This window comes from Theobroma cacao, chromosome 8 (genome assembly GCF_000208745.1).
Source record: "Theobroma cacao cultivar B97-61/B2 chromosome 8, Criollo_cocoa_genome_V2, whole genome shotgun sequence".
Lineage (NCBI taxonomy): Eukaryota > Viridiplantae > Streptophyta > Magnoliopsida > Malvales > Malvaceae > Theobroma > Theobroma cacao.
In genome coordinates, this window is record NC_030857.1 from 6,253,540 (window position 1) to 6,276,791 (window position 23,252).

Below are 23,252 nucleotides of genomic sequence, written 5' to 3' on the forward strand. Positions count from 1 at the left end.
CTTAAAACTCAACCTGGATGCTGATATTTCATTAAACTAATGATAAGAAGCCATGTGCCTTTCACCCTCCATGTAGGATAATGTTGGGATAGACGTTATTCGATCTCCTACCAGCACATGAAGGGGTGTGGTGGGGGTTCTTGTCTTAGTGTTATATATAAATATAAAAGCAAAACAAAAAAAAAGAAAACTAATACAACTTTTCATGCATACTGGATCCACAATCTCTGTTCTATCAAATTTTATATAAAGGGGACAAAAGAAACAACTCTTTCTTTCTTCTTTTTATTTGATTTTTCAAATCTATCGATGCAGATTCTTTTTCTTGCTTCTCTCAACTTTGGTTGTTACCTAGATAAGATTCAAACTCCTCCCCTCCTTTTGCTTAAACTTCCAACCACTCCACATGCATGTTCACGAAGAAAAAAGCTTTATGAGATTTTCTTTTTTGGGGTTATGTGATGAAATGGTTTGTGCTTTGTTTTGACTAATCCTTTCAAGATTACCTCAGCCCCCAGACTGACAGCCCTTTCCCAGGCATGCTAATGAGCTAGAGTCTAATGGGTAATAATTTCATTTAAACAGTCAAGAGAGAGAGAGGAAAGGAGGAGAGGATTACATTAAGATTATTCTCGTTTGTGTGTATGATGTCGTTTAGCATGTCCCTACAATAAAATCCCATTTTTGAAAATGATTATTGATTGATTTATTTAATATTTTTTAGTAATGGCAGGTCACCTTGGGAGGGTACATTGCTCTGACCACTGTATGAGGCTCATAAATTAAGTAATTTTGGGAGCTTTGTCCTATTATCAAACTTTGATCTGGTCAAATTTCATGGAGCCGCTACGCATTTAATGTTTTTGTTGCACAGCAAGCTGCAAGGCAGGCCATTCTTCCCTTATACAATGTGTCACAACAAAAACAAGATATCACTTGCAAAACTTTAAAGATTACTGTGGAGAAAATCTTTCTTCATTGAAAAAAAAAAATTACCTTAAATCTCAAACACAGTAAACACATGGGGGGAGACATGTTCGGTCTGTCTATCCATTTTAAAATGTCTTTAATGAGTCATTTTCGGTGTATGTCCCATTCAGTGTTGTTGAATTTTCATATTTTTTTTTATTCTCTTCTCTGTTGTTCCTTTCTCTATTTGTATTATTTTTAATTTTAATTTGCTTTTAGTACTTGTAGCATGGATGAGTAAATCAATAGTTAATTTATTAATTAATTTAGTTCAAAGATGAGGCCAAAAACCCTCCTGCTACAACTCATGTGGAGCTTGTTCCTTCTTTCCAATTCTATGTCAATATAAGTGAAATAAAATTTTCTAACCATCTTATATTTGATGTACTGTAATTATATAAACTATCAGTAAATTAAAATATTGTCACTTTATTAATTAATAATTTTTAAAAATATTTATTTTAAATTTTTTTACTTTTCATATTTGTAAAATTATATTATGTAATTAAATGATAATATAGAAATACATCAAATATAAACCTCTTGTTAATTATAAAATGGATCAAAATCTAAAGGTGTTTTCAGATTTTTTCACTCAAAAGGGGTTTGGATTTATTGAGCTTGAATATGTGTCGAATTTTTAAAGGCCAAAAACGAAACCTAAAACAAAAATAAAAAAATCAAAGCAGCAATGTTCCTGCAAGTAGCACCGTGACACATCATGACAACGGATGTTGAACATACAAAAGAAAGCCAAACCGCCTTTGCTTTTGTGTCTGCAACATGGTATGGGCCATCTGGCATTTCTATTATAGAATTCCAAATACAGAAGAAAAATTAAAAAAAAAAAACAATGGTAGAATAACCAAATTCAGCTTCTCTCGCTTTGCTTGCAATCCAATCAATCATGATGATAAGGATTGGACCTTTTACAAGCCAGCTGGTAGTGGGTTCCTGAATTAGCTAAGCTGGGTACCAGAATACAGAATCCAGAACAACCCCCATGAATCATAATGTCAAGTTGTTTCTTCTCCTCTCCACCATATTCAGTTTACCCTTACGAGAAAAGTGAGATTGGAGTAGGTTTTATTTTCCTGGAAAGGCTTGCTTTTTCCTACAAAAAAAAAAATGTGGGCACTGACCGCCCTAGCCACATATGCTTTTTGGTGACTGATTAGCACTTAATTGATAACCAGTACAGGAAAGTACCGATCTCTTTTGATTTCAGTGCTTTAACGCCATCAAAGTTGGCAAAAGTCTCAATGAACTATGAGAAAAATGGAAGAAAGAAACAAAAATGATGTCTTGATCGAGCTGAAACCCAATATGGAACCTATACATCTTAAAAAGAGTTATTGCTTCATTGAAGTGCTTTTGTCGATATTCTTCTCTAAAGATCAAAGATAGAGCAAAATGTAGAGAGCAGGGGAAGAAAGCAATTCGTTAGGTTTCAAGCAAATTCTAGCTAAAAGCCTTTGCAAAAGATAGGCTCTTCGATTTTTTTTTTTTTATTTTCAACTTATAATTAATCTTTTCTAGCTTCTAACTTGACATGAGAGTGACAGACCAGAGTTCATGACATGGGAAAAATTACCTGTTATAGTTCTACAATAACTTTTGATGGAAAAAGTTTATGTTCCCTTTATTTTTCGAGTTCAATTTTTAACTTGATTAATTAACTATTAATTACGTCAAAAGTGGAGAAAGAGTCCCTTTTTTAACTGAAATAAACGTGGGTTTGTACTTTGTCATTAAAGAAAAAACCCAAATATATAATCTTTTATTTATAAATTTTACGTAATTATCAAAATTCACTCAATGTGATAAAAAAAGAAATAAACTACTATCATTCGATGTGCTCTTACGTGGAAGGAAATTACTGTTTTCATGAACTGAAGTAGGGAAGCAAATGGGAAAGGGTCTGAATGTGACAGCATAAAAGGTCAAATTGACAAAATTCCAGAACTAGATATAGTTGCACTTTATAGCATTTGGAGCTGCTATTTCTTATGTCCCAAAACTTTAAATAAAGAAAAGGAAACAAGAAAAATAGAATCAAATAAAAATAAAAGAAACCCTAGCTCTGATCCATCATATTTCAATGGCTAGTGAACCAATTAAATGCTATGTTCTGTACAAAAAGCATTACTTACTACTTAGACTCTCTAATCTCTACTGGACAATGACTCTTTTGCTTTAACTTTTCAAAGGTCCATGTTTAATACTACTCTGTTGAGAGAGTATGTATTGGCATTTGCTTTTGCTTTAAAAGATGTACCATTGATTATTGGCAACAACTTTTTTACTTCAATTTAGAAAAAAATTACATTTTCTTGAAAAAAAGTAAAAAAAATTATTAAACATTCAAACATCAATAAAACATTTGAATTGCGAAATAGAATAATGTGAAAATAGAATAGCAGATAAGTAACAAAAGCACTAAAAATTTGTCATGAACTTGTCATTTTCTAGAGTTGCCTTAAAGCAGTGGTGTGTAATCTGTCAAAGTTTTCGAAATGCTTAGGCGGTTTCCATACAGGCACCTTGATTTGACTTTGTTTCATACCCTTTTTCCGTGCTATGTGGCTGGGCATTTAAATGACCACACAACTACAAAGGAAAGAGCTTTGAATCCTACGAAAGTCCAATTTGATAGTGAAAGCTTGGAGCTTGTGATGATGTTACAAAGCTATCTTCTGCCTCCCCTTCTCTTTTAAATTTATAGTGGTCTCTTTCTTGGGGCTCTACCTTGTAATTATAGAACCTGTGAATTAGTTTAGTCACCTAATCCAGTCTTCTTTATTGACTTTTAAACCCCAAAAATTGGCACTAAATAATGTGGAGGTTTGTTGATGGGGTCAGTCATCAGATACGACTGTCCCAGCAATTTCCTCCACCTTAAAATCCTTTTGAAGGGTGAGCCATTGCTTAAGATTTACATCAGAAAATATCTTCCCTTTGCCTTTCATGGTAATGCATTCTTTATAGTTTGTTTAAGTAATTAAAAGAACCCTAATTAACTTATTGATGGTGTGTATAAACAATAAATGATATTGATAATTAAAGAAAAACCCTAATTTATTGATGATGTGTATAAAAAATAAATGAAATCGGATCATTAAAATATATGATTACAAGTTAAATTTACAAGTGAAAATGATGTCATTTTGAACAATTTAATTAATTAATTATTATTGTTTGATAAAATCTTTTTTTTTCTTATTCAGAGTTATGTAAGTGTATTTATCACGGATTTCACATCAATAAAAGATGAGTAAGTCTTGAGTTATGTAATTGACATGTTTTTTGGATTGAAAACGTGAATCATGACAACTGATTTCGTAACAATTGCTATTAGAGTAGATTCAAACCTTCATTTATGTCTCTACATATAGAGTGAATCCACTTAATAAATATGTTTTTTGGTTTGAATTGAAACAATAATATGTTTTTTGGATTGAATTGAAAACATGACCCTGTAACATCCGTGTAGATATATAATTTTATTCTTTATGAATTTTCTTTGGTCCCCCAACTCCCTTTTTTTTTTAATTTCTTGAGGGCCACAAAATTATGAAATATTTGCAAAATATCATTTTCTAATTAATTAGCACAACCGTATGATTAAATGACTCAATAAAATAATCTCAAAGTCCAAATTTAAATACCAAACCGTTGACCTTCAATTTTTATTCGAACCACACAGCGCCTGTGATGACTCAAACATCATTTATGAGCTCCAAGTCTTTTGTCAAACTAATTAAGTAGCAGTCGTTTTGGAAGATAATATGAAAAAATGGTCGGTCTGTGTTAAATCAAAATTAATTTCAGTTTTTTTTTTTGTCATTTCGTGTTTCTTGGACAAAAAAGTTTCTTTTTATTTTGCCTGTCCCTCGAGGAATGTAGAGATTAATATTCAATGTTGTGATAAGAACCCAAAGAGAAAAAAAAGGTATAAATTAAAAAAATTAAATAAATACTTATCTTTTTATTATATTTAATTTAATTTTTATATTTTATTTTAAATCAAATAAATTTTTATGATTTAATGGTTGAATAATTAGCGTTTAATCAAAATATTACTTATCAATTTTTATTACGTGATATATTGATATGTCATAGTGAATAATTATGTAATTTACGTCAATATTACGTTAATTTCACATGTTATAATATGGAAAAAATTTTCTAGATCTTGTAAGAGGAATGTTTCTGGCAATATTTCTTATGGTTTTGGAGGGGTCTCTCCTCTATATTTTGTGGGCGGATGCTTAAAAGGGCTATTTTTTTTTTTTTTGTAGGATGTAGTTTCAATTAATAGGGCTTTATATATTCTCTACAAAAATGGAAGACAAAAGTAGGAAAGAAACTCTTCTTACACGAGGATCAACCAGTTGATAAAATCTTTAATCAAAGCTTTAACCAAAGTCCACAGAGGTAGTTTGTTTTAGCTCATTTTAGGATTTAATCAATGCAACAAATGACTTAATCATGGATGGAATATGATTTGTTCATAAATGTTGTAGAAAATGATATATCAAAAAAATTTTTTGAATGTCTTAATTGGTTGCGTAATATGAAATAAATTCTTCTTTTCGTTCATACGATTAAATGGATTAATTCGAATAATTTACTTACGCTTTTCAGCAGCATATAATAATTTAAGGGAAAAAAAAGGTAAAGAAGCATGCACGGTGCAAAATGGAAGAGCATAATTATAGATAATTGAAGCACTTGATGCTTAGCTTTTCCCTTTAATCCTTATTGTTTACTCAACAACACTTGCAATAGTAAATTCATTGTGAAGGATCAAAGTGGGTGGGTGGGGAGGAATTGTATTTGCTTAGAGGGGACCCTCAATCAATAAAAATCAAGTACTCAACATTTATTCTTCGACGCCTGCTTATATTACCATTATTACTCCTTCTTCATCATCATCTCTCCCATTTTCCCTCCTCTGATCTGACAAGAAAACATTTTCTATCAGTGATCCACTGTAAGATCACATGGAAATTGTTCTCTCTTTTCACCTAATTTTATACCCCTCTTAAACTATATGAAATGCCAACTACATTTTTACAGTTAACAATGGATTTAAGGGGGTATAGGAGGACTGGAGGAGGGTGATCAACGGTTCACCTAACACTTGACAATATCCTTCTTTGAATAATTTCTTGGAATCATAAATACTTTGAACATAAAGCTAGCTTTCAGTTGTTCCAAATCCCATAGGAAAAAGGAAAACACAAAGTTTTTATTGATATAACTTTACACTAATGGTATCTCTCTTAATTTATATAACTTTGCAACATGGATTATTGCAAAGCATATATTAATGTAATGTAACTCCATAGTCCATAATAACTTACTACAATATTACACATGAAAGGTGATTTCTTTTGCTTTCTCCTAATTTTTATTTTATATTTTGTAGATGTGGCCTGGGAATTTGAACAATCATCACTAATTAGGATGGAAAGAGTATAATAATTTAGATTAAGGTAATCAAACATTATATGTGTAGCTAGGAGAGGAATAAATTATGTGAAGGGAATTAAAAATACGAACGTAATCATGTCATAATGCAATCATACACTTAAAGAGGTAATTTATATGGTAGCCTTGACTGATTATTTTAGTCCATCATACTTATTATTTATACTTGTTGGAGATCATTTTGACGAGGAGCAAATCTTGCTCGGACGCAGAAAAGGCTTGAATTATTTAATTTAGGGAGATGGGTGGCCACAATAACTTATGGTGTTAGGTAAAAGCCTGCCCCATGGGACTTGCCGGTTGATTGGTTCTTGTTCGGATGTTACCCCACTTTTTAAGTTTGAATTTGGGCAGATATTATCAAATGAAACTCGGGCCAGGTAATGTTACTTGGAAGACATGTCCTTGAGACTAAGTATACCTTGGTGTTAGGTAAAACCAAAGGCTGCTTTACTTCTTGTCAACCGATGTATTTAAAGGCTTGTTATGCTACCCATATCCGATAAAAGGTGAAAAGTTGAGAAAAGGATTGGATTTGGTGGGGGTGTCTGTGTGCCAATTATGGGATAATAGTAAGTGTACACAAATCTAGACTTCGGCCCAACGTGCAACAGATGTTGTGGCCGGCGACAGAATTATACAGAAACGGGCCTGGGTTTTGGTTATAGCTTTTGTGAGAGTCGAAGAAGGCAGCACATCACCCAGCAAGATTTGCTTTTATCAGTTTGGGCTTTTCATGTTTTTATGGAAGATTGCCCTCCGTGTATTAAAACTAAATTTCCCTTACTAATATTGTCAAACATTTGATATAATTATGAGAAAATTAAATGAAATCAAACAAAAAGAATTCAGCGAATAGAATCCATGGGTGAGGGTGGAATTTGTGGCCAAAACGGGACAAACGTTACTTTTGGCTCCTCCAAGATTAACTAAATTGTTAGTTGCTGCAGGATGATGTGGAGGCTAGAGTTTATCGTTTTGTATTTTGATTCCTTTTTATAAAAGAAATATAGGGTCAGGAGTGTTAATTAATAAGTCTTACTTCTGGCATAATTTGGTGTCGCAGAATTCCGAATGGCAATTTTATAGTCCAAAAGCCTAGATACTAACGTCTGTTCACGGGAAAGTTAACCATTAAATTCCCTGGCAATTCAAAATTTTGGAAAGAAAGGGCCTGAAAACCTCCCAATTATAAAATCCCTTTGCACAAAACCTTTCTCATCCTTTCCTTGCCATGGGCGACAACAGTGTGAAAGGAAAATGCCTGGAAACTGGCAAGCCAAACCAGCATCTTTACATATAAATATTACTTACAAAGGAATACGAAAACCCAGAAAGACAGAATTGCTTTATGCAACCCCAGAAAGCCATACTTTTCCGCTTATCTTGGTACATGTATATATATGTTATGTTGTTTCCATTATAATGATTTATTAACCAAATTTAAGACCAAAAAAAAAAAAAAACGTCTGAAAACCAAGAAGAAGATCATGTCTCTAAGCCCACCTAGAGCAAGGGTCAATGGCACCAATGGAGCAGCCCCAGAGAGAAACTACCAGCTTTACTGGTGCTATAATTGCCATCAAGCTGTCCGGATTGCCTCTACAAATCCTTCAGAGATTATCTGCCCTCGATGTTTTGGGCAGTTCGTTTGTGAGATGGAAATCAACAGGCCAAGAATGGTTGTTGATTTCACTGCTTTTGATCCCTCCCCTGAAGCCCGCCTGCTTGAAGCACTCTCTCTCATCCTGGATCCTCCTCCAATCAGGCTATTCAATCGTAATCATTCTGATAACCAAGAACCTCGAGGCTGGCCTTGGCTCATGCGTCGGAGCAATTTACTAGACTCTGAACCTGGAAATAGGCCCCCAGAGCGTCTTCATAGGCGTAGAAGCCGTAGTTCTGATGGAAGTGATCATAGAGAAGCAGAACATGATGCTCTACCTCGTCGTCCTAGGACTTGGATTATTGTTAGACCCATGGGTCCTTTTCGTCCAGGCACTGCGGAACCAACTTTGCCAGAAGAAAACCCTGTACGCCCTGGTCTTGATCCAAGAAACTTCTTTTTAGGACAAGGACTGAATGAGTTGATTGAGCAAATAACACAAAATGACCAGCCAGGTGCACCCCCAGCTCCAGAGTCAACAATCGATGCAATTCCAACCGTGAAGATCACGGACACGCACTTAAGTAATGACTCGCAATGTCCAGTTTGTAAGGAGGAATTCAAGGTTGGTGGAGAGGCAAGGGAGTTGCCTTGTAACCATATATACCATAGTGATTGCATCGTGCCTTGGCTAAGGCTTCACAATTCCTGCCCTGTTTGCCGCCAGGAGTTACCGATCAGTAGTGATGAACCTTCTAGCAGTGAGTATTTGTTCGAACCTGAAGGTTCGCCCGAGGTTTCTTCCAGAGATGGCAGAAGATGTTGGAGGCTTAGGCAGATGGCTAGTAATTTGTGGCCTTTTCGTCGACGGTATCAGAGAATTAATCCTCGGAGTGACAGAATTGGTGCTTCTCCTGGTAATTAGAATTGTCTTATGTTTATTTCAATGATTTCATTCTATGCATTCAATATGATGTATACACTGTGTTAATCTGTCGAATAAGACCGCCATCTCGTGGCTACTATAACGTCATATCTGATACAGATTCACTTCCTTATGTCTAAAGAACGCCTGACTTTAATTTTGTGAAGTACTTCGCTTCTGCAAAGATAAAAGAGATTTTATGCTCTGAAAACATTAGAAATCTTAAACGCAGAGAACAATTCGAATTGACCATGCAGCCATAGGTCAAATTAATATAATTAAATAACATAGGCTATATAGAGATGTAGTTTCTAATCTTGCCGTTCATCGACACTTCACTTGCTGCACTGAAATCCTCTTAATTTTTCCAGCAGTTGAATCAGGGTCGCATCGTTGCTGCATTCTTTAGCCTTTATATGCAGCTGTTGTTGCTAGTAGCAATTCATGTAAAACTTTGCTGTAAAATTTGTTTGCTAGTGATGTAAAGTGTGTGAACTACCTACCGAAGGGCAGTGGCGAGGAGCAAGGGAAAGCTGTACAGCTGGTAATATTACCCGTATGTCATTTCCCACTCACATATGTATTCAAATTTGCTGTTCTATTATCCATGGCACATAAATTTAAGAAGTAATTTATTCAGTTTAATTTCATTTGTTCAGCTTGCATCATGATTTTTAGGTGTATATCATGTCATTTTCTCTCATGAAGGCCAGCAGCTGCTACAATGGCTCTTCACTCTAGTCATATTCTAATGAAAATTGCAGCTCTCTAAAATCCCACAATGCTGCAGAAACAGTTTCATTATCCATCTCTTGACTGTTCCTTCTTTATTGTTCAATCAAACACAAATGTGTGAGATTGCCACAATCATTTACCACGACAATAGTACTACTGCAACAATTATTTTTGACGACAAGCAAATGTCAGTTAATTGCCACTCCGGAAACCACTCCAGTTCATAAAGTGCTAAATTGACATTGAAAAATACAGGCAACTTTATCTGATTCTAAAAACAGCGTATACATAGTAAATGCTTTGATGAAGATAAAACTATGAAAACAAAAGTCAAGAGGAAAAATGACAACTGGTTCTCCTTTGGATTTTTGTTTTTGGCTTCAAATTTTTTTCTGGAAAGTAAAATGGTCCAAGGAGGTTAAACCATCACAAACAAGTTCAAAGACGCTTGGGTTGATAGTGAATACCAGCATAAAAACCTTCTGTGTATGCTGTGTTCTTGAATATTGTCTGCAACAGAAAGTCACCGTTTTGGTTAAGAGTACAATTAAAATAGACATGGGACTTGTGGGCTGTATCACTTAATTGAATTAAATATATGTAGCCATACAAAATCTTTGACACCCTAACTGTTTATTTGCGTTTATTAAAAGGAATGGGAAAGAGACACAAAAAGAATGCGTCGAATTTTTCATTTTCTTTTGGCTAAGGGAATTGTAAATACTAAATAATAAAGGAAATATTTAACTGTTATCACATTGAACTTACAGCAAGGTTCTTCAGATCTTCTCTGAGACATTTTTGAATATTGTTTACTACCTCAGTTCCAAGCTGTCCACCATGTTGCTTGATGGAATCCTCTGATATCTGTATTAGTTTCAGAAGTCTTAGGAAAAAAAATAACATCAAGGTTGACATTGACCAAAAGTATAACATTTAGCTTACTTCTGAAAGCAATAAGGTAGATGTTTTATCCAGAAGCTCTTCCACAAATTTCCCAGCATCTGCAGAAGGAATTGATGGCCGCGCTCCATTAACTGGCTTCTCCTTAACATTTTGCACGTTACCAGACGGCTTAACAGCTTTTGATACATCCAGAGTAGAGAAAGGGTTATATTATTTAGAGTTCTAGACAAAATTGAGTCCTATATCAGTCAGTGATCGACTGCTGACCTAGACACTCAACTCTCATACAAACAGCTTTATAGTTCTTCTCAAAGGTACAAGAGTAACAAGACAAACAATGATTTTTCATTTCCTCCACGGAAAATGACACCTAGTAGGTTTCAGGGCATAGTATGTTGACAACCATTAAATTTGGCATCTTTGCGCCCAAGTTGCCCTATGGATACTGATACACTCCACAGACTACGATGGCAGCTACTGCAAAAGATGTGCTAATCTTCATTTTGCCTATATCAAATTGCTGGTCTATAAGAATAAATGGTAGATTAATCCTTATAACCCAAAACAGGTATCTGTCTTGGGATCAAATGGAAAGAGGGGAACACTGAACAAGCTTTCAAGCATGTCAAAATACTGAACACAATAGAGACTATTTTAATAAAACAAAGCAACAGATTATCTTAGTTTTAATGGTCCCAGAATTTTAGCATGGGAACAAAATTGAGGAATTTGTAACTTGGGCAAGAAAGTGAGAATCTTACAGGAGAGAATTAAGTGGTCAATGACAATTCTTTTAGATAAATTACCTATAACTGCTGCAGACTTCGTACCCGCACTAACATGATTTCCAGTAGAATCTTGTGAAGCAGGTGCTTCATCTGGAAGATCTGGCAGAACTGTGGAACCTGACGGAATAAAAGCAGCTAGATCGGGTGGTTGATCTTTCCCTACAGGAGGGTTAGCCTACCAATAATAAACTGATATTAGATCAGCTATTCTGACAAATCATTACTGCTGAAATGAGACACATTAAGGAAATTAAAAAATCACCTCTAGATCAACGTATGATGGGTCTCTCCCAGTTGATTTGAGAAACTTGTCAAGACCATGGGCATCAAGAGCTGGGAGAATAATTTAATTAGGAGTTAGTCCAACCAGGAACCAAAAGAAAGAAAGTTCAGAAATCAAGGTCTATAGATTGATATGACTAAGTTTCTTCATTGACTTCCAGTTACACAAAGCCATGGCCAAGGAAGCCAGTCTCCTTTTTTTTACCATGGGAGTTATACCTCTCAATGACTAATTGCAGTAAGGTGGAGGATGGCAACATGTGAATTCAAAAGTGAAGGATGGGAACATGTGAACATTTCTTGTTGCAGTAAGGTGACAAAAAGTTGTATATTCTTCTTTTTCCAACTTACAGATTGATATGTCATTGGAAAGTGGGTGAAAAAAGCAACGCTCTTGAGTTTTGATTCCTTGATCCAACAATAGTGAGACATGTCTTCAAAAAAAGGATAAAACAGAAAATTAACACTAGAAATACGCTGAAGAAAACTACCAAAAGAAAGCAAGTAATCTGTACAAATAACCTATTACCTATAAGCATAGACTAAATCATACTAGAATTTTAGCCTAATTATCATTAGCACTACATACATATCTCAAGTAGAAGCTTTTGCAGTGCTCTTTACATTATTTATAAACTTTTCACATATGCACAACCTCTTGAATGCACACATAAATGAACAAAAAGAAAAAATTAGCAAGAACAGTTTTTCAGTTTACTGAAAGATATTAAGACATCAATAATAAAAAAAATTATCCAATCATCTCAATTTGAAGCGCGCTTCTTGAGAAGAACAGGAAGAAGATGACAGAAGTACTTCAAATTTCACACAAACATCTTAACATGTGTATCCATGACTTAAGGTCCTTTGTGAATGAAATCCAACCACAGGTATTATTACATGCACATTAACGCATGTGCACCCTTGGGGACTCTACAAATTGAACACACCAGGGTATCCCAATCACAGCCAAAAGACAAACACAAGAATTCAAAGCTTCAAGGACCTCCCTACTTATGCATGCAACCAACTGAATTACCAGATCTTAAAAAAATGATGCTACATGTATTATTCACCAAAATGCAAGTAAAATTCAGAGCCTGAAGGAAATTAAACTTAAATGTGTACCTTGCTGATTCGTTTACTACAGCAAATGGAGTAACGCATCCAAGTGGCACCTTAAAAAGTACAAAAGAGAAGCAACATCATAAAAGAGTAAATTATAACTTTGCTACCATATATATGACGATCATACTGAAAAACATGCTTAATACTGATTATCTAAAAATAATGTTCTTTAAGAAAAGCAAAACTGTAATACCATTTGATAAGCAGCTTGTCATAGTTCTTTAAATCCTTTTAAATAGGATGAAGCAATAATTTTAAACAACAAACTATATTTTAGAAAGGAAATAAGCAATTAGTGCAATCCATTCAAAAAGTAGAGTAGCTTCGGTAGAAGAAGAAATAAGCAGGCAAAGACTTCTATACTAAATCTATATACTTACTTGTTACAATCTCGGAAAATTTTGCCATAAATAAGTTTAAACAAATATATACACACACCTGAAGTATCTCACCCAATGCCTGTTCTGGAGCCATTCTTAGACCCCCTTTTCCCAAACCAAGCCTCTGAGATAAAACTGCACAGCTTTGAAACCGCACAAAACTCTCATTAACAGCTCAAAATTACTTCAGATTAGGCATATTTGCATAACATGTGAGACTAATAAACTATTTTCACACATTATAAACAAAGATTATGAGAAGTCAAGCACGGAAGAAAGTATGTACCTTTCAAATCTACTTTTGTATCCGCAAGAGCAGAAACAATATAGTACCTATGCTTTTTGTCCTGCATGGTTGGATAACCACTTGGGATCACTCAGAAAAATACCAATAGTAGATCAGGAACAAAGCCTATATTCATTCAGCATAGACATGCAAGTAACCGTACAGAATCATATATCATACCTTCAAGAACAAATTTTTGCTCAGTGCACCTCCCTTATTCCCAACATATTTTGCCTGATTGAGAAAAATACTCTAGCTTTAGAATCCATGAAATGCATGTGCGTGTATGTGCAAAAAGGATTCATGAGCCAAGTTTACCTGAGCTTCAACCGTCAAAACAACGGGATGTTCATATTGGGAAAAATCGATTTGAAGCTCCTGAAAGATTTCAATATACATACCAGTCATTAAGGAAAGGGGTACACAAGAAGCACAGCTACGATAAACTAATGCATGGTTAAGCCTGTAATTATGTACTCCATTGATGCTATCAGAGTTCGCTTTCAATCAGTAGGTTGTAAAATTGATAAAAATCCATTACAATCAACATAATCAGATACAAACAGAGAAATAGTGCTGAACCAACACCAGCTAACCATAAGGATTACAATGCACATTCTTTTCATCCATTCACAGTTCAAATATCTATAAAAGTTCACAACTTTAGCACCAAAGAACCATATTTTAACAACCCAATTGGGTTTTAACCCTCTACTTGCTCAATTCTTACCATGAAAAAACCGAGAATTGAAACCAAAATAATGAAAACCCAAATCAAAATTGAAGTGTACATAATGAATCATAGCCTAAAAAGTAAAAGTACATAAGATAATAGTACAAAAAGACAGACTAAAAACTATCCAAGAAATGAACCTTTAAACGAACAAGCAGCTGGTCTTTCGAAGAACCCATTGTATTGGTCAGTTTCTGTCTCGAAGGTCAAAGCTGAAATGAAGGAGAAAAGCAAACGAATAGAAGTGCAATGACTTTGGATTGGAATAGGTTTATTTGTTACTACGGCTTACAGGCGATGAGTAAAGCACTGAGTTGGATTGGGCTTAAACTAGTTGGGTCATGGACCGAAACTCAAGTTGTATTGGGCTTAAATGGGTTTTTTCTGTGGGCTTTGGTTAAATTGGATCCCCAAAAGAAGTAATTGAGTTGGTCCCTAAGTGGGTTGGGTCAATGTAAAAATTCAAGATATTGGATTGGGTTGGACTGTATGAGATAATTACCCTATTTTTGCTATCATTTTTTATAAGATATAATTATTGAGAGTGAATTCCAGCTAATTTTTTAAGTCAGGGATACATATACTTTATTTATAAGATATATATATATATATGTATATATTAATTTCTTGAATTTTGAATGTATATTTAATGTTAATGTAGCATTATTTGAAGGACTCTTAATAATCTTCATAAGATAAATGTCAATATATGATTGATTTATATCTTTTTAATAAGATATAATTCAAGATTTCATTTTAATTAGTGAACAGATAGTTACAAGAATCTATTTGATTTAAAATAAAAGTAATACGACATAACAAAAAACTAAAAATTTATTTAAAATTTTTTTGATTAACTTATAAACTTTTTTAAGTATTTTATAAAAAAAAATACTATAAATCATCAGCCAACTAATGGTATCAATTATTATACCAAAACTTCAGAACTGTGTTTCAGCTTTTGTCCTTTACCAAAGTTTAGAGATTAAAAAGAAAATGGGGAGCATGAGAGAAATAAAAGAAAGGAAAAACAAAAAATCATTAGTGCAAATATGATGATATGTTGTATAATTAATAAAGATCTCCATCATTACTTTCCCCTGCATTATATAAATCAACTTAATTACCTTTGTCTTAATGAGTCCAAACCCATATCATTGTTGTCACGGCCAATGTTGGATCTAACTTGCGGAATAAGGAGCAAGATTCCTTAAAATATGAAAAAGGGAAAGGCAAAAAGGTAAGGATACAGCAATTAATAATAATTAGCCCTCCAAATAAGAAATCAATATTCCTCAATTCCTATTTTGAGCTAATTACTTCATTTGGCATCGGGTTTGGTCACATTCATTCATCTCCTTTTCGGTTTTTGAATATATATACCATTCATGTTACCATATGATATGAAGGGGCTGGGTATGCATTGGTTAAAACAAAATAAAACCCAAAATTTTGTTCTCCAATCTGAGGAGATTATTGTAGAAAATATATAGAAAAGGACCCATGCATTGTGTAGTTCACCAGTTAAATCAAATGAAAATGAGACATGATTCATTATCATAGAATAATTCTAAATGCCATGCTACACTTGACAAAAGAAACAATAAACTTTTGTTTGGACATGCAATATTGCAGTGTCCATGACAATTATATCATATATACTTTGAAATGAACAAAATTAATCAGGACATTAATATATTTAAGAATGGCCAAATCTCAGATTGATTGATCGATGCAATGAACCAACTTTAATTTTCCTTCCTAGTCGGGTGCTTCTCCTAAACCACATGATGTGTTGTGAATTTTCTAACACTTGGGGAATTTCCATGGGCTTAACTTCAACAACAACAGCTTCTTCTTCATCCCTTGAAGAGGGACCATCCAAAAGTAGCCAATACCCATTCTCGATATAGGAAGATGGGTGGGTCCTCTCAACAAACGCAGACGAAAGTGATGAGCAGCGCCCATGCAGAGTTACAAGAGATCAAAGCTATGAAGGGTGGGGGGGGGGGGGGGGTTCCAAATACAATGTAGAAGAAATAATTGGGGATGGGACCCCATGCCTTCCGTTGCACAAGAGGACAGGACATGTGCAATCTTGGCTTCAGCCTACGGTTCAAACTTCAGGCACTTGATCAGGTTCACATATTTGTCCCAGAGTAATAATTTTACGAATGACCTGACCTATCCATCTTTTTTTTTTTTTTTTGGTTGAAGAACTCGACTTGACATATCATTTTTTTGTTGCATCTTATCACAAATTAAGACCCAACAAAGGAGGTTTGTATTAATTTCTAATTAATCAGTTCTTAAAGATAAACAAAAAATTTGGGAGTCATAAGACAGGACGGCCGATCACAGTGTAAAGAGGCAGTGTTTCTTATTACTATTATTTTTACTATTTTGTTCTATAGGAAAAATCCAGGGTTCATGATGGTTTGAATCCGGGCCTATCCCAGCATCCGCTAACCAAGACAATGGCTGGGGGTCAGAAAAGGCCATCATCATGCTTGAAATTTGTTAACTGCAAAGATAAACTTAATTATACGATTTCCCATACGAGTTTACAAGTTTCTGGACAGCCAAAAGTTACCGTGGCCAAGTACAGGTTATGTGTTTCTTCTGTCTGTCTACCGCCTACTGATGAAAGATTGTTAGTTTTTGTCATGCAACCTGGATAGTTGAAAAAGCTACATGTTATATACCAACATCCAAATCTAATGTAGATTTAGATGTTCTGGCCCATTAATGGAAATTACTACGCTCTTCTTTATGGTAGATAGTGTAAACTGTGAATTTTTTAATAAGAAACCGCAACTACATATGGTTTCAAGTTTCAACAATCTCTACAGTTTGTTCCTAGTGACACAGACATTTTTTTTATTAAACTAAATAAACTGGCCGGTCCCCCACACTTTCCAAAGGCCTGTGAAAATAAAAGGAATAGGAATAGGAATGAAAACCCTAAGATAACATGTAGAAGCGATAATTCTTTTTTTACTTATTTGTTCCATTACAAAGCTATGATCATTGATAACATTGAATATGACACACTTTGCATAATTGATACATAAATTAAATATGTAGAAATCCCCACATGAGATTCCAAAAAAATGTTTCATCTCCGTGTGAATTTCTTTTTCCTAACTCAAAAATAAACTAATATATGAATTTTGGTCACTGTCAGTAACATCTTCAAGCAACAATTTGAAGATCATCAATGAATAGGAATAGACAAAAAGAATGGTGTAATGCCTTGACTTTGTTTTTGCTTTGAATTAATTTTTTTCCCTTAGCAGAAACTCCACAGACGAATATCACCTTCCTCATAAAAATCATCGATCATCGGAGGGTCAAATGAGGCTAAGTTGAACATCTGATCAATATACTTGGGAGAGTGCAGGCTGTCAAAGGAGTACCATGGTTCCATCATAGAAATAGGCTCGTCGTTAGCCACAAGAGATTGCATTAGTGACACATCGTCATCAACTTGATCAGATGGGGAGGAGGACATTGATGGGGAAGAGACGGATGATGATGATGATATGGAGGGGGGAGGTGGAGATATTGGTGGGGTGGTGGCATTGTCAACAAAACTATTTGCAGCTGCTGCAGCCACTCTTTGTATTGACTTAGGAGACATAACGGTATCAGGAATGTAATGTGAGGATGTAATGGGGAAGTTGAGATTTGCTGAGGAACCCTTGAGGCATAGAAGTGCAGCATCATAGGCTCTAGCAGCTGCTTCTGGTGTAGAATAAGACCCTAACCATATTCTTGTTTTTTGATTTGGAGCCCTAATCTCTGACACCCAGGATCCCCAGCTCCTCATTCTAACTCCCTTGTACTTCTTTTTTTTGCAGGACGATGATGATGTTGGAGATGTTGATGATGTCATTTGCTTTGATGGCTCTGGTTGGAGCTTGTGCTCAGTCTTCACCATTGGCAAGGAGCTATCAAGAAAGATCAAACAGTAGAATACTGAATATCAGTCTTCAGTTAATTTGCGATCAATACTTTGGCGAGCAAATGGTAAGCAGAAAACTCAATCAATGCTTTGCTGGGGCTGTCTGTACGTGTTGACGAAGGTTCAATGCTTTGCTGAGCAAAGGATTCAAATGCTTTGGTAGCTTTTGCTTTTGGTTCTTGTTCTTTTAAAAGTGATGAAAGGAATGAAATGAAAAACTGATGGTGGGGAGAAAGAAGGTTGTTGGTATTTATAGATGGGGGACTTGAGTTTTTAAAGTTGGAAGATCCCTTGGTCAATCAATATGGCTCCACATATGAACATAAAATGGCTGACAGATATTTCAGCTTTATATAAATGGAAAAATAGACATTACTTGCCTGCCTTTGAAAAATGTCTTACTGCTGCTCCATGGTAAAACCCCAATCCCCTGTGTCTGGTGTAATAAATATTTTCTATATACCAAACATGTGCAAGAAAATTTTAGTGATTAATTAATTGCGGAGAAGAAATGTCAATTGCCAAACCACACTCAACCTACTTGTTGATTAGACGAGGGAAGATTGAGGAAGCACAAATAGGTAGTACATTAACAAATTACAGCTAGAAAGCGTTTTTGAATAATTCAATACCTCATCATTGTAGACAAGTTACTTGTTAGACTTTCTGCGGATAGATTTAACAGCCAGGGAGATCGAAAAATCTAACATGCTATGATTTGAAAGTTGTTACAAGTGAAGGATTCAAATTAATATTCAATCTGACTTTATCTGGAGGCATTTAATTAAAAGGACTAAGAGTTCAGCTTCAAAGTCTACAATTAATTTCCACAACCCTGGCTAGCTAGCTGCATGCTGTAACTTGTAATGGAAACGGCAGTTGAATTGAATCTTATTGCGCTCAGGAACTCAAAAGACTGGCAGAGAAATCTCAATAAATGAAATGGCTGTTTCTAGAGTTCCTTGACTTACCTAGCAAGTCACCCCCACCCCCATTTGACACCCAGCAAATACACAATAAAAAACTGGACCAAGTAATATATAATTTACCAGTTTTTCTGTTCATATCATATCCATATATTAGGCTGATCGTATCTTGTGAAAATAGATTATTTATGGCAAAAACCATTTGTTTATTTGATAGACTAATGTGAGTTGGAGAGGAAGGAAGAGAGAGAGAGAAACATAGGATTCTTCAGAGGCAACTTCCAGGATCTGCAGTGACATTATTTTTAATGAGCTTTTTTGGCTGGGCTGTGATTCATAAAATTAAAAGAAAAACAATTGGTATTAATTAAGTATTAACACAACACTCAAGAGACGCGCAGTCTAAATAGTAGTACTAAGCCATTCGCCACTGCTTATATATAAAAACAAAACAAAAAACAGAGAAGGAGAAAAAAAAAACCAGCTGTTGCTGCTCTGTCTCGCAGCTCTAAAACCGCGTCTCCTGGTCCTCATGAAACTGCAAAACTCTCACTCTCTCGCTTTAAAGTATGTAGAGATCAATTAATAAATAAATTAGGAAAAGCAGACACATCTCTCAACCGTTTCACGGTATTTTGCTTAGCTGCTTACGCCTGCACGATTTGACTTTGTCCCCAAGTTTCTAACCTCGCTCCTGCTACTCCCTTTAAACACTTTTTTTAATTCTTTGAGAAATTCGAGGGGATTCTCTTATGGTACGGCGAAACCAAAATCAACTGCTGGTCTACTACTGCTTGCTTTTTTTTTTTTTCACTCTTCTGCTCAGATTTAACTCTTTGGAAAATGCCCGGGGCACATGCGTTGAAGTTTGAAACACGCCTCTTTTAAGGGACAAAGTACCCTTTTCTAAGTTGGGCCAATGGACCGTAATACGTATAGTTGATTAGTTTCACACTTGGGGATGGATGAGCCAAAGTTTGTGTAGTAGGATGCATTTGCTGCAGAATGTGTTTTGTCAACTTTCCAGCACACAGTTGTTGCCATTGTCAGGCAAATGGGCAATGATGCCTGGCAACGTGCAAAGATTGCCTCCCCCCCCAAAAAAAAAGAGTACACAAAGTTCCAATTAAAGGGTCACCAAAAGCAGGCTCTTTTGACAGAAGGATAAGAAACTGTTTGTAATAATAGTGGCAATAATGTGGAAATGAATACACATTCTGATAAACAGTAAAAGAGCAACACTCCATTTTGGTCATGACTTGCTAGTGTTCTACTACTACTTTCTAATCTGCATATATCTTATGCGTTAAAAATTTCACATTCAAATATTTCATAAAGAAAAGGGCCATGACAGACACAGAGAGAGATATTAGTATTTTGTACACCAAAAATGCTCTTTCCAATGATAATTCATGTGTGAAAAGAATACTGTCGTCAATCCGTACAATGCTGCTTCTCTCTACCCTCCTTCCTTCCCATTGCCACACTTGGGAACACACATAATAAAATCTACAAAATTTGCTAATTTAGAAGGCATCTGTTTCTTAAAATTAGAGAGCATTGTCGTAAATTAATTTTCGAATTATTATATATAGTATATGTATTCAATCAGGTGCTGCTGCTGGCACTCCAATTCGAGATAAGCGACATGCATTTTAAAATAATTTTCCTTCACATGTTCAGGGCATCCTCCCTCATTTCTTTATCTTAAATTTGTCAGCAATTTTAGGAATGAAATAATGGCTTAGTTTCTTGGAAATGAGAAGGAAATTTCATTTCCTTTATTGACCTGCGCAGCTGAGATGGTGCACTGCAGTTTGCAGCAGCACAAAGACTATGGTTCAATTCTAGCCTACCAGCAAAAAACTGTTGAATCCAGTTGGAAGCGGGAGCTTTTTGTTTACTGATATTAATGTTTTGGGCAGTGTTATACCAAATGAGCTGTTCCAACTCTGAAAATGCTTGAAACTGGATCATTCGACTTTCGGATACGCGGTCTTTTGCTCTTTAATCTTTTGTTTTTACCCTTTACAGTATGTCTGCATCTCTTTTTCGTTACTCCTACGGTAGAAAATCACATCATACCATTCATTTGCAATTTCAGAACACGCCATAGACATATTTGACATCCTGCAATGCAACTTTCTTTCATCTAATTCTACCTATTACTAGAGCTTAACATTTCAGGCTAACTTTGACGGATGAAACAAATGCACATGACAGTTAAACATAAAAAATCTTAGGAATGAGATGTTAAGTATGTTTCGTAACTCATTTTCTGTTGATATTTATAGGATTTTCGATCCTTTTTTTATGATTTTATAGTTTTCCTTTGTACAATCTCTCAAATCAAATCCTTTCTCAGCACAATTCAACTTCCTTATTTTCATGTCCCAATCACATCCACTCCAACATTTTTGTGTATGGATGCCAGCAAAAGAAGGAAGAAGGAAAAGCTCGTCTGCGGCCACCGTGCAGTGCAAGAAAGTCTTGTTCTCTGATGTAGTAAGGCAGATGTACAAATTTGTCCTGCAGCTTTCTCTACCTTACAGACTCACACTCAGGTCCCTACCTGATATAATTAAACAGCAATGCCATAAATGATGATTCACGCTTCTCCTCCTTTCAAGTCTCATCAAATATTCTATCTATTCGTGAGATTATCTTTATAAGATTTATTCTCTTTGATTGCTTAACTGGCATTGACGTTGCCGTACCCCATAACCTTTCCGTACCGGATGCATCGAGGAAGGTGACAAGGAAATAATGAAATCTGCATTAAAAAGGACTTGAGCCTTAGCCAACTGGAAGTAGGACCAAATTGGCAGTAATCGTAGATCACAGTCACTTTCTATGAATATTGAAATGGGAGTGAATGGGATAAGGGGGAGGATGGGCGAAAGTGCGAAGAAGGTTTTCAAAGGTTGAAGTATGTTGGATGATAGAGAGGCAGGATCCATGTGGGTTAGGGCCTTGGAAAGAATCGAATCCTTCCTTTTCTTTTGATAAGAGGATAGAGAAACTTCCTGGAAAATAAGGTTTCATGAAGGTATCATTATCAAGTCTACAACAACCACCATATCCAGAGTGATGGCTTACGTAACGCTTATACTAGATACGTCGTTTCTTTAGTCTGTGTAATTAATAAACAATCCATGGGGTAAGGGAGATGTTGACTTGAAAGCTGGAGAACAAAACCCTTCATGGGATGTGTAGATATCTTTATTTTATATTTACTGAAAAATATGCAGTTCAACAACTTCTATTTGCATCATAAATACGGGCAAATTGTATAGAAAAAATGGAAAATGTGATAAGAGTTAATACAGCTGCATCCCATTGATAGAGCAGCAAGACCTTGAAAGTTTTGACTGCCCCCATGCTGCAGAGAACTCTGTTTTTCCTGTAACAAGCGTTCAACCCCTTGTATGTTTGCCAGAGAGATGTATCCATTTTTTAATTATTATAATAATAAAGAAACTGGTCATTGTATGGAAAATTGAAGAAGCCAAGCTAGGAAAAGAGCCCAGGGAGAAACTCCAACTAGTAACAAGATGAGACTTGACGAGAGCACAGTATTCATTCACGAAATGAATAGATGCTTTCCTTTTTAACTAATTTAGTTTATCCTTTCATAATCAAGTGCATTACATCCAGGACATTGACCAAATTAACTATTTATTTTACTAATTATCCTATTCTTTTTTATCAACTTGAGTTGTGCTAAGAATGCCATATTTGTTTTTTTTTTTTCCTTTTTTAAACTTTTAAAAATTTCCAGTGTTGATTAATCCTTTTGCAGAACATAGAATCTAGCTATAAGAGATCAGCATGTTGATGATTATCCCTTAAGCTGTCTCATTAGTAAGATGAGGTATTGTTTTAGCTGGAACACACTGATGTAGCAGGTCTGATTAGTTGATATTTGTAGTTTTACAGCTTGAAAATGTAATGATTAGTTTATATCTTCCAGCTTGAAATTGCTGCCTATAGTTTGTTTTGAGAAATGCATTCAACATTTCCACTTAATTGTAATTCAAGAAAATTTTGTGCTTCATAATAATTAGTTGTGGTAGATAGCCCTGAAATTTTATGATTACTAATTTGTATGACAGAAGGCCAATC

The 23,252-nt window shown here is 35.1% G+C and overlaps 3 protein-coding genes across 6 annotated transcripts; 1 reads left to right on the top strand and 2 right to left on the bottom strand.

The window, feature by feature from the left end:
- Positions 7,602–9,715, top strand: LOC18592303 (probable E3 ubiquitin-protein ligase RHC1A). Of its 4 annotated transcripts, XR_001929121.1 has the most exons (3): positions 7,603–8,988; positions 9,368–9,540; positions 9,656–9,715. XR_001929121.1 is itself a non-coding variant. In XM_018126247.1 (2 exons), the coding sequence occupies exons 1-2, from the start codon at positions 7,869–7,871 to the stop codon at positions 9,403–9,405; spliced, it is 1,155 nt and encodes a 384-aa protein (XP_017981736.1). In that variant the 5' UTR covers positions 7,602–7,868; the 3' UTR covers positions 9,406–9,641. The 4 variants fall into 4 exon arrangements, 3 of the variants coding, with proteins under 3 accessions (XP_017981736.1, XP_017981737.1, XP_017981735.1); XM_018126247.1 differs by lacking the exon at positions 9,656–9,715 and having other exon boundaries at positions 7,602–8,988; positions 9,371–9,641; XM_018126248.1 differs by lacking the exon at positions 9,656–9,715 and having other exon boundaries at positions 7,602–8,988; positions 9,474–9,641.
- On the bottom strand, positions 9,788–14,494 carry LOC18592304 (prolyl-tRNA synthetase associated domain-containing protein 1). The gene is made up of 12 exons (XM_007018948.2): positions 14,375–14,494; positions 13,820–13,879; positions 13,682–13,735; positions 13,502–13,562; positions 13,274–13,350; positions 12,836–12,885; positions 12,059–12,141; positions 11,688–11,758; positions 11,444–11,600; positions 10,677–10,813; positions 10,500–10,598; positions 9,788–10,241 (listed from the first exon to the last, which is right to left on the bottom strand). Exons 1-12 carry the CDS (start codon positions 14,411–14,413, stop codon positions 10,170–10,172), a joined length of 960 nt encoding a protein of 319 aa, XP_007019010.2. The 5' UTR covers positions 14,414–14,494; the 3' UTR covers positions 9,788–10,169.
- On the bottom strand, positions 17,216–18,568 carry LOC18592306 (ethylene-responsive transcription factor ERF014). Its single transcript, XM_007018951.2, has one exon. The coding sequence runs from the start codon at positions 18,175–18,177 to the stop codon at positions 17,527–17,529; it is 651 nt and encodes a 216-aa protein (XP_007019013.1). The 5' UTR covers positions 18,178–18,568; the 3' UTR covers positions 17,216–17,526.

Excerpts from the sequence above, each read along its gene's own strand:
- LOC18592304 (XM_007018948.2), bottom strand. The coding sequence starts at position 14,413 with ATGGGTTCTTCGAAAGACCAGCTGCTTGTTCGTTTAAAG. Across the intron at positions 11,601-11,687 it reads CATCATACGTTGATCTAGAG|GCTAACCCTCCTGTAGGGAA; the intron begins GTGATTTTTTAA and ends TATTATTGGTAG. Across the intron at positions 10,814-11,443 it reads GAAGTCTGCAGCAGTTATAG|CTGTTAAGCCGTCTGGTAAC; the intron begins GTAATTTATCTA and ends ATGTATCAAAAG.
- LOC18592303 (XM_018126246.1), top strand. The coding sequence starts at position 7,869 with ATGTTATGTTGTTTCCATTATAATGATTTATTAACCAAATTTAAGACC. Across the intron at positions 8,989-9,367 it reads CAGAATTGGTGCTTCTCCTG|CAGTTGAATCAGGGTCGCAT; the intron begins GTAATTAGAATT and ends TAATTTTTCCAG.
- LOC18592306 (XM_007018951.2), bottom strand. The coding sequence starts at position 18,177 with ATGGTGAAGACTGAGCACAAGCTCCAACCAGAGCCATCAAAGCAAATG.